The sequence below is a fragment of the Malus domestica genome, chromosome 14 (assembly GCF_042453785.1).
Source record: "Malus domestica chromosome 14, GDT2T_hap1".
NCBI lineage: Eukaryota > Viridiplantae > Streptophyta > Magnoliopsida > Rosales > Rosaceae > Malus > Malus domestica.
The window spans coordinates 19,176,732-19,188,298 of record NC_091674.1 but is presented as its reverse complement, the minus strand read 5'-3'; the positions used below and the strand labels follow the sequence as shown (position 1 = coordinate 19,188,298).

The 11,567-nt window shown below is 36.6% G+C and overlaps 1 protein-coding gene across 1 annotated transcript; it reads left to right on the top strand.

Annotated features, from left to right (window-relative positions):
- Nucleotides 1-3,578: 3,578 nt before the first annotated feature.
- LOC114821016 (V-type proton ATPase subunit E-like) lies at nt 3,579-6,113 on the top strand. Its single transcript, XM_029092640.2, has 6 exons — nt 3,579-3,891; nt 4,047-4,147; nt 4,762-4,918; nt 5,205-5,401; nt 5,593-5,692; nt 5,811-6,113. The coding sequence occupies exons 1-6, from the start codon at nt 3,790-3,792 to the stop codon at nt 5,844-5,846; spliced, it is 693 nt and encodes a 230-aa protein (XP_028948473.1). The 5' UTR covers nt 3,579-3,789; the 3' UTR covers nt 5,847-6,113.
- The last annotated feature ends 5,454 nt before the right edge of the window (nt 6,114-11,567 follow it).

Sequence of the window (11,567 nt, the reverse complement as noted above, 5' to 3'; positions counted from 1 at the left end):
GATCCTAATACAGTGGACGAGATAATGTTTCATGATATGCACCAAATGTTTAAAATCTTTGATATCATCTACTGATTGACTCTTATAAAATTTGACCACAGTTTTCATTGATTCATTCAAATCTCCTTATAGTGATAGATGTTAAAGTTTGTCTTAAATTAGTAAGGGCATGTATATGCATACTCTCGTAGTCTCGTCATACACACTTTTCTACAAACCAACATCATTTTCTCTTCATTTCACTCACATTCACCGAGAGCCAGCAATTCAGTTAAAGCAAAATATTTTGCCTTCAACATCTTGATTTGTAATTCAATGTGAGGAGATGCCTTTAATCCACACCCTAGAAGTATGCCATTAAAGATGTTTTTCTACTACCCTGAATGTACTATGGATTTGGGCTTTTCGCTACGCACCCCAAGCAGATCCAACCCCTGATCCTCAGAATAATGCTTGCCTTATTTGTTATGTTGAGTAGGTTACATGTCAAACCCACACAAGGCATGTCCCCAAATAGTTATGTCTTTACCGTTAGGGATACCATAATATCTTGGAGATCCACAAAATAGATCTTAGTTGTGAAATCTTTAAATCGTTCCAAGACTCACTGCACCTCACTATGCTACACATAAGAAACATGGTTGAGAGCTCTTGTTGTGGACATTTGAAGTACTTGTGGTTTTTCATCTATCGTTGAATCTATGAAGATAATGCCACCATACCAAGACATGATAAATAAACAAAGTCAACACCAAGCATATTATGTTTACATCACATCAGCAAAGCATCAGAAGATTGAAGTCAACCAAATATGTTCCCATGACAACCTAGTTGACCTCTTAACGAAGTCATTGCCAAAGTCTACCTTCCAGAAGATTGTTCAAGGAATTGACATGCGTAAATTGTCTGATTTACAATGTTGTAGCTCTCATTTGGAAGTTTGTCAAATTCAAGGGAGTGTCTATAAGTATACTCACTTAATCCTAATGTACTTTTTTTTTCTACGATTAGAAGCATATTTCCCTTTGGAGTTTTTGTAACATCCTACATCTCCTAAGGAAATGGATATTGTAAGCCTTATATGTATATTCTCATATCTACCTAGCACGAGGCCTTTGGGGAACTCACTGGCTTCGTGTTCCATCGGAACTCCGAAGTTAAGCGAGTTTGTGCAAGAGCAATCCCATGATGGGTGACCCACTGAGAAGTTCTCGTGTGAATTCCCAGAAACAAAACCGTGAGGGCGTGGTTAGGGCCTAAAGCGGACAATATCGTGCTACGGTGGAGTCGAGCTTGGGATGTGGTGGGGGCCCAGGCCGGGATGTGATAATTTGGTATCAGAGCCAATCTCTGGCCAGAAGTGTGTTGACGAGGACGTCGGGCCCCTAAGGGGGGTGGATTGTAACATCCCACATTGCCTAGGGGAATGGATCATGTAAGCTTTATATGTATATTCTCATCTCTACCTAGCACGAGGCCTTTTGGAAACTCACTGGTTTCGGGTTCAATCGGAACTTCGAAGTTAAGCGAGTTCACGCGAGAGCAAACCCATGATGGGTGACCTATTGAGAAGTTCTCGTGTGAGTTCTCAAAAACAAAACCGTGAGGGCATGGTTAGGGCCCAAAGCGGATAATATCGTGCTACGATGGAGTCGAGCCATGGATGTGATGGGGGCCCAGGTCGGGATGTGACAGTTTTACTACTCGACTAGGTTTTAACGAGACACCTATCATGGGCTGGTCATACCTTTGTGCGTTCTACTTGCGTCTTAAGATGTTTAGTTTTGACTTGATACAAGTTCTCATTTTTCTCTCCGTATAGACCCATGGTAGAATTTGTATTACTTGTAGAGCAAGTTTTTCTCACCTCATGATTTACTATAAATCACAGACAAAGAGAAATATACATCCCATAAATTCCTCAATTCTCTCTCATCTCATCTTCGCCATACACATAAGAGAAAATAGGCCACAACAAAATGTAATATATAATTAATGATTCCTCCATACTGATACTAAGACTTTTTATGGTTGTATAAGTAGTAAGATGCAAATGAAGGGACAATATCAATGTTGTATTGGTCTTTCATGCAACATGCTCTCCAACAATACGGTGTTAATGCTCACTAGATCAAGTTCACGATGTACTGCAATTAGGGATAGGCAAATACCCATCGGTTATGGGTAACTGCGGTTACCCACCCATTTAAATTTTACGGTTATAGTTATGGGTAACCGTTTATTTAAATAAACGGTTATGGGTATAACCGTTTACCCGCGAAATTTAAATGGACGGTTATGGGTATTAACTGCGGCTATAAACGGGTAACCATTTACCCATTTATTTTATATATGTAAAATTAACACAAACCATGTTCCCTATCGGACAAAACTTAGATCAATACTATTGACTACAGTGCATGATTTCTATAGCTAATATAATATAATTTTCCTTAACCACTTTAAATTTCATGGTCCATTATATATATTATGTTAATATTTTACATTTCGAGTCAAATAACTCAAGAATACTGTTTTTTAACAGTTTTCGTAACCCAAGAATACTTAGCAAATTTTATATTACCTTAATTGCGAACAGTTAAAAATATCGTTTGTAAACTATTATTTCAATTATTGGAATAGTATACTGACTTAAAAAATTAAAATGCGGAAATGTATGATGAAGTACCTATAACGGTGTTTAATTGTTAGAAAAACAAAATTATGACAAATTTTTCTTTTTTAATTTTCAAGTTGTTAAAAAAATACGTAGACGGGTGAAAAGGGAGTAAATGGTAAAAAAGAAAGGATAAACGGGTTTAAAAATGATAAATGGGTAAACGGGTATTAAACGGTTACGGTTAAATGGGTACACGGTTATGGGTATGGTTAACCATTTATAAATGGTTATGGGTATGGGTATAATCGTTTAGACAATTACCCAATGGGTAAATGGTTATGCCGGTATGAGAATAAACGGTTATAGATAAATAACCGCGGTTACTCGCCGATCATAACTATTGCCCATCCCTAACTGCAATTCTTCAGTTTCTTTAACTTATTTTTGATGAATTATGATATCGTTATTTTCTCCTTCTTGTGAAATTACAACATGTTTGAAATTATTTTTGTAGAAAATACTTTTCCTCCCATTTAACAATGTCCTCAATAACATTATTTTTTTTCATACAGAGGGTATAAAATCGAACCTAGATTTCAAATGTGGAAGTAAAAAGTAAAAATAAGAAGAAAAAAAATTGAACTTTAATGAAAAACTTTCAGTACTGTTCATTTTAACGAAAAATCATGTTTTTACACTAAAAGTCAATCCTGATACTATTTACTTTACCCTTTATTTTGTTCTTATTTTTAAAACTCAAAGTTCATTAGTTTTGCTAGAAAAAAAATGGTAAAAAGTAAAAATAAAGGGAATTGTTATTAGCATTCCAAAAATCTCATTCTTCTCCTCATAAATGTATTTTTCTTTCTAATTATGAAAAATTTGGAGTGCTAAATGAGATTTTTGAAGTGCTAATAATAATTTCCAAAATAAAAGGATAAAACAATGTAGAAAAACCAAAATTAAAATAATAATAATAATAATAATAAAGAAAGAAATTCACACAGTATACTCTGATTGATTGATGATGCGTGTATAAAACCGGTTACTCTCAGCCTTGCAGTTTCTGTCATCTCCGATTTACGACCGCGGAATCCCTCACTGTCACTTTGCTCTGCGCGCGAAGAGAGCCGTCGATCTTCTCCGATTCGATTCATCGATCAGCGAAGATGAACGACGCAGATGTCTCCAAGCAGATCCAGCAGATGGTGAGGTTCATCCGCCAAGAAGCTGAGGAGAAGGCCAACGAGATCTCCGTATCTGCTGAGGAAGTACGTCTCCCAATCATCCTACAATTTCCGCATTTTCCCCCAATTTCTTACCTTTCTGCAACCCTGAATTCGATCTTAATCTCGATCCAATTCATTGGCAGTCAATTTCTGTGTGTATATGCGTAATTCGATTGTTTATTTGGGGGCTTCTGTAGGAATTCAACATTGAGAAGTTGCAGCTCGTCGAGGCGGAGAAGAAGAAGATCAGGCAAGAGTATGAGAAGAAGGAGAAGCAAGTCGACGTCCGAAAGAAGATGTATGATTACTTGAATCTTTCTAATTCTGTGCATATTATCTCAATTGGTAAATTTATCTCATTGTTTAATGTTTTTATTGGTGAAACGAATGCGCTTTCTGCTGTTTGGTTTTGAATGTTAGTTACTGTTAGGTTGAATTCGGCTTTGGAAGTAGTTAACATGTGGAATGCGGTAGTGAATTCGATAGTTGGGAAGTGGCGAAGATGGTTTCTTCCGTCGATTTTATGGATTTTGATGAAAATCGAGGGATTTGGTTAGAAATTAGGTTGAAGCTTGAAAATGAGTTGATTATTCTGATAGATCTTATTGTCAGGAGTTGGATGTGTATGAAATGATTGCTGAATTTTGATGATCTTGAAAATTGTGTCCTTGTTGTATTAGGATTTTGAAAAACCAGACTTATGAAGTCATAGCTTTAGCTCAAAGGGTATTGAACTAGTTGGGGGATGGGGTAGAACAAGGTTCAAATCTTATCGTAAACAAAACAAGTTCTGTTTTTGACGGGTTCAATTTGGGTTTTTGGGAAGGCTTTCCTTTTGTTTTTGTGTCCCTTGGCTCTGCAAAAATGCCACATATGTGGGTAAGTAACTGTGTCTTTCATGGGTTGTTGCAGTGAATACTCGATGCAGCTCAATGCTTCTCGTATTAAAGTTCTTCAGGCTCAGGATGACGTGGTTAACTCCATGAAGGAGGCAGCATCCAACGAGCTTCTGAATGTGAGCCAAGATCACCATGCGTACAAAAAGCTTCTTAAAGATCTCATCGTTCAGGTTTGTTATACTTCTTATGTAGTTGACAAGGTTAACTTGCCTCCCGGGTTTTTATGTGAACCTACATAACTATCTTCTAGTGGAAATGGCTTGAATTTAATGTATTATTCGGGGTCATGATTTCATATCCTTCATCAAGAACAGATTGCTATAACAAATTAGTGAATTCAATTACTGAGCTCCTGAATGGTCTCTACTTTCTAGTTGACTTGAACTTTATCCATACTTTCATGGATAAATGAATTATTACCAATTGTTTACTGAAAATAATGATTTTGTGTTGCAGAGTTTGCTCAGGCTGAAAGAGCCTGCGGTTTTGTTGCGTTGTCGGAAAGATGACCTACATCTGGTGGAGGCTGTACTGGAATCAGCGGGAGAGGAATATGCAGGCAAAGCAAAAGTTCATTCACCAGAGATTATAGTGGACACTACTGTCTTTCTTCCACCTGCTCCTACCCATCATAATCCCCATGTTTCTTCCTGGTATGTTCCCGTAGTTTTATAATTAAACCTAACATCATCCAGTTTGGAAATCCATGAGTTTTGTACTCTATGGCTTTCTAGTTGCCGGATTTAGTCTGCCTTGCTAATGTTTAGCTTATCAAACAGTTCTCTTCTTTACTTAGAGAAAGTGAATGATCGAACTTGTTGATAATAGTTTTTTGGTTGTTCAGTTCTGGAGGTGTAGTCCTGGCTTCTCGAGATGGGAAGATTGTGTGTGAGAACACGCTTGATGCACGATTGGATGTTGTATTCCGTAAAAAACTTCCAGAGGTATTTTCCTTGCAAAGTATTGGTTTCGTTTTTATGTTTATGTATTTAACCTTATAATCATACTGTGATATTCGCCTGAGGCCGCTATTAACTGAGCTTCTAATTCTTGTTATCACAGATCCGCAGAAAGCTCTTTGGTCAGGTTGCTGCATAAATGGGATGATGAATTGTATTGTGTTTTTATTTTGTACCCCAAGTTATGTGGCCTTGAGATTAAAATACCGGTCATCGACCAACGGATCTGTTGTCCGATTAATCGTTTGTGTATTTCCGATTTTCTAGTTCTTTATATGTGGGTAAAGATATCTTTAGCTGTTATTTGATTTGGTGTTCATATCGTCTGGGACATATTTGCAGATATACTCGTTCTTGTTAGTAGTGAGATGATATTAATAAAAGTTTGCAGCTTATTAGACTATTATATTGGGGTTTATACTTTAAATTGTTTAATTAGTCTGGTGAAGATGAATGGGAGATCACGTGAGCTGTCACGTGAACCATATCTGTTCAGCATTAGTTGTCGTTTGTCTTTTTTGGTAATTACATGTAAAACGACAAGAATGTTGCCTTGTTATACTATTTTGTCCATATTATCATAAATCAATGGAGTAAACTGTCGGTTTACCCCCTGAACTTTCACCTCACTTTCGATTTCCCCCCTGAAACTTTTCCATTGGAAAATTAAGGACTCAAACTAATTTTTTTAGCCAATTTGCCCCCTACCGTTAGTTTTTCATATATTTCATCCATATTTCCGTTAAGTGAGACCATGTGCACAACATGTGAGGGTAGTTAAGTTATTTCACTCTTAAAAATGATTAAAAAACTGAAAATAATAAAAAAAGCAAAACTTTCCCTCTATTTTTTCCCGCTAATTCCTATCCTCAATTTTATTTTTCCCTCTCATTCCTATGCATGAGAAATGACATAAGGTGTTATTGTCTACCATTCTCTAACAAATTAATAATTTGGCAAATGCTAATGGTGCTATTGTCTCCAAAGCAGTGCATTAATATAAGAAACCCTAGTCTTTTTTATGGACATGTTTCTTATATTAATGCACTGCTTTGGAGACAATAACACCATGAGCATTTGTCAAATTATTAATTTGTTAGAGAAAATAAAAATAGTAGTACATGCTTCAAAAAAAAGATTAACTTAGCTACTTATGAAGACAATAACACCATATGTTATTTCTCATGCATAGGAATGAGAGGGAAAAATTAAAATTGAGGATAGGAATTAGCGGGAAAAAATAGAGGGAAATTATTATTATTATTTATTTTCAGTTTTTAATCATTTTTAAATTGAAATGACTTAACTATCCTCACATGTTATGCACATGGTCTCACTTAACGGAAATATGGATGAAATATATGAAAAACTAACGGTAGGGGGCAAATTGGCTAAAAAAATTAGTTTGAGTCCTTAATTTTCCAATAAAAAAGTTCAGGGGAGAAATCGAAAGTGAGGTGAAAGTTCAGGGGGTAAACCAACAGTTTACCCTAAATCAATGTGGATTTGATTTCCAAGCTTATCAAGTTCACCCCACTTGTATTACTGTTGCGGGAGATCAAATCTTCTGCATTTAAAATGGGTGTATTTTTTCTACCGTCTCAATTATTGTCTGACACATATTAGGTATGATAATAACGATAAAGGTGCCCACACCAAAATCTGGTGTAGAAAATTTGGTCTCCTATAACCTGAGCTTCGCTTTTGTTAAGGTTTATTAGCTCCACGAATGCACCACTCAATTTACATCATTTCTTGGTGGGTTGGTTGAAAACCGCTTCAACGGTTCAACCCAGTTAGACCAAAACAATCATTTTGGTTTTATTTGGTTTGGTTACCAAATGAAATTGTTCGTTTTTTGTGAGGATAAGAAATGTTTCATATTGGCAAGTTATTAAGTCTTGTATGTGCTTGTTATGAATTGAATTATTTTTTATTGTCAATTAGTTTTACAGTAGAACTTTTAACTTTTAAATTGAAAATATGAAATGTAGCCCAAGTCTTGAGTCGGAGCTTGATCGTTGCCAACTTGTGGGATACCCAATGGCTCACTTGGTCTAGTAACTGTCAACATGGATTTTCGTTGGAGTAAAAGACGTGCTATAGTAGGTTCGCCAATTGCGGGTGTGTATTCGGCTTAAAAAGTTATAAACCTAAACAAAGGGAAATAACAACACTGAATCATTTGTAGGAACTACCCGTAATAAGGAACTTGTAAAATGAATCTCTTTATCATAAAGAGATTTGTTGTTCCCTTATTTGAACAAGTAAAAGTTATGTCTTGGTCCGAGTGAGGATATCATTCTCTTTTGCATGTCCATGGAGTTTTGAAAAATCCAAGCATCTCAACATCTCAGAGATAGAGAGGTAGGAATTTATCGAATGAACCGCACTCCTTTGTATACGTCAAGAGTCCATTGACGAGAAGGGGTTGGCAAAAGCTTGAATCCAATTCCTACAATGATGAATACAAGCTTAATTGAAATTCCGGGGGAGTTATACATTTGTGTATTGATAAGACCATTCACTATTTCTTGAAGCTCGATCTCTCTCATTTGGCTCAATTTGCTTCTAGTTTGAGGCCTAACCAAATCAATTTGACCTATGATGTTACATTCGTTCACTAAGTAACTTGAGACTAGAATTGAACCAAAATAAACCGCACCCTTCAAAAGTTCAAAGATTAAATAGAAGTGGAGTTTACTCAACGAATGTGTTTTTAAGAAGGGCACGACGTACCAAGAAAACGGTACAGCAACTAGCAACCCTCCAAGCCCGACATCAGCCTGATTAGAACGGGTCCTAATTCTCCACTGAAATTTAGCCCAATCCAACTCATAGAGGCTTTATCCAAAACATCTTCGGGCTGAAAAAAGGGAACCTCCAGGCTATGTACACAAATTTTCTCTCTCTCTCTCTCTCTCTCTCTCTCTCTAGTCCTCGTTGCCTTTGATCTCTAGCTGAAAGGAGCAACCGGCGTGAACGAAGAAGGTTCACCGCCTCCAACAGCTCGACGCCGAGAAACTTAACCTGCAGGTTGTCCGGAAGAACCGTAAGCACAAGCTTTCCAAACACCAACATTGTTTTGCTTCTTATTCGACTCTGTTCATTCTGTGCATTCATAGATATTCATCTTCCAACCCTCGATGTGGAAGGAATTCAACGATTTTCCCTCTGCCGTTAGTGTTTATTTGTTGGGTTTGATTCAGATTTCGAAAAAACCCATTTCTTTTTTTTAGTTCGTCGGTTGTTCTTCAGAAAAAAAAAAATGAAATTTTATGGATTTTTTTTTGTAACTCTTGATAGTTTGTTGTGAATTCTGAGGTGAATTGGTGGATGGGCAATCTGGGTTTCTATTTTTTAGCCTATTAATGCATATTTGTGTACTTGGTAGTTCTTAATTACATTAAATTTTGGTTATTTTCTTCTACTTTCTAAGCAACCAAACAGAGCATCACTCTAGCTAATCACTGTTTTCTGTGGTTGTCTTTGTCCAACTGTGCAGAGTTTGAAGCTTCGGAATACTTTTTTTTTGTTTTTGACCGAAACACTTATGAATGGCGTGGAGAGAGCTTGGCAAAAGGGTAAGTGTTCATTTATCCTGGAACAGACACAGAAGTGCACAAATACCTTTATTATGGCTCGGTTGGAAGTGCTTTTAAAATGACTGAAAGTGTTTTGGTGAAATTAATTTTCGGTTCCAAAAGCATTTTAAGTGCTTTTTGGAATAAGCACCAGATATGTGTTTTTCAGGATTCACTTGGATTTTTAGTAAGTATTGGTTTCAAAATATTTTCACTAAAAGCGCTTTCAGTCATTTTAAAAGAACTTCCAAACGAGCCATTATCTTTTGGCCGAATCAGTTTTATTCGTCTAATATGATTTATAGTTCCTATAAGATGCTGATCTTCTATCTGCTCCTGCGCCCTTTATATTTTGGTTCACCCCTGCCTTCGGTTGATTTATAATCTTTTCACTCATTCTTGGTTAAGCATTATAAAACTTGGTATAATATTTTTGTATTGTATATATGTGTCATCTATACCATTGGCATTTAAAACGTTTTGTCTGAATTTCTTGTCGCAGGGGTTACGTGCCGGTCTAACTACGGATTTAACTGCAAGACTACGAAGACATGCAGTGGGATTTACATCTGTGTCTACTGTTGAGGATGTAATAAAATCAGTGTCTGCTGCTGGCAGATGCGTACCAGGTAATCCGATATTTCACTAGGAAAAACTTTTTATGTGATAATTTGGACTTCATATCTCAAAAGAGCCTTATATCTTTATCCAGTTTGTTTTCGTATTTACCCTTGGAATTCAGTATACCTCAATAAATTTCTGATACTGAATACAGCTCATTTTTGTAATTACTGCCGCTTTTGATTGCTTGTTGTTTCTATTATTTTTAACAACATAATTTGACCAGATCGTAGTTGCATGTTTTGAATTGAATCAAAGCAACTACCAGACATAAGTATTTATTTATTTTATTTCAGTTAGATACTTACATTATATTTCATCATTGCTCATTTCTTAATTGCAGATCCCTCATTTAAATTTATGTCAACGAAGCTTGATTGTTGTGAAGGTTTGACAAAAGATTCCCTGATACGGTAAGTTGATCTTTCTGTTTCTTTTTGGTTGCTTGTTCATTGAGTCCTTAAGGGTTGGGCTTATCCAGTGTTGAAGTGTTAGTTAGAGTTCTTTTTTCACATTTCAGTTTGAGCCTTTGATGTACATTTTCTAATTTCAACCTTTGTGGTGGAAAATTTTGCGGTTAGATGCTATCATGCAAGCCCAGAACTGTTTGCTAGAAAAGGAAATGACGACTCATTTGGTTTAAAAACTCCCAAGAAAGGGAAGTTCAAAAAGAGGGACCATAAGGCCCACCCTCCTGTTGAAGCTCCATATGTGCCTCCTAAACCACAGAGAACTGCCAAATCTATGCCAGATAAGATGATTGAGATTTTTGAAGGCATGACAGTTGTTGAACTTGCGAAGCGTACTGGTGAGTCAATACCGACTCTACAAAGTATTCTTACAAATGTTGGGGAAAAGGTTGACACAGAGTTTGATCCTCTCAGCATCGACGTTTCGGAGCTGATTGCAATGGTATTTCCCTTATTGCCACTGAAATGATATATTATTCTTGATTAGTATCCAATTTTATTGTTAAAAAATTTTAGTTTTTGATTCTCACCATAAGAAACTGTATACATGCTTAGAATCGAAGTCAACATATAAAAAGTGTTTTTGGAAAATCTCCAAGTCTAAAATATGCTTAAATGAGAAAATTTACTTCCAGAGCCATTTTCACTTCTTGGAAGTTTGGGGAGGGAGGGCATGTTATTTGAAGTGGATGGTTTGTTATATAAAGGTCGTACCCAGTGCACAAGGCTCCCGCTTTACGCAGGGTCTGGGAGGGTCTGGGATGGTTTGTTATATAAAAAAAAAAAGGTCGTACCCAGTGCACAAGGCTCCCGCTTTACAAAAAATCATTATTGGGAAGGGTGCAATCCGCTTTTACAGTTCGGCACACCAATCAGGTTATTTAACAATACCCATAGTTGGGCACTATATTTCATATAGTAACTCAGAACTTTCTACTTGCTGCTCTTTAGCATTGTTTTCCTTGAATGACATGTCTATTCATTATGATATTCTGCATATTGGCCACTTTAAAAGCTTGAATGAGTTGTGGATTAATTTGTAGGAAGTTGGGATCAACGTTAGGAGGCTGCACTCCAATGAGGGTACAGAAATTGTACCTCGGCCACCAGTTGTAACTGTCATGGGTCACGTTGACCATGGGAAAACCTCGCTTCTAGATGCTCTACGTCAAACATCTGTGGCTG

Coding starts and splice junctions, on each gene's coding strand:
- LOC114821016 (XM_029092640.2), top strand. CDS start 3,790: ATGAACGACGCAGATGTCTCCAAGCAGATCCAGCAGATGGTGAGGTTC. Junction 3,892..4,046: donor TCTCCGTATCTGCTGAGGAA/GTACGTCTCCCA, acceptor GGGCTTCTGTAG/GAATTCAACATTGAGAAGTT. Junction 5,693..5,810: donor TCCGTAAAAAACTTCCAGAG/GTATTTTCCTTG, acceptor TTGTTATCACAG/ATCCGCAGAAAGCTCTTTGG.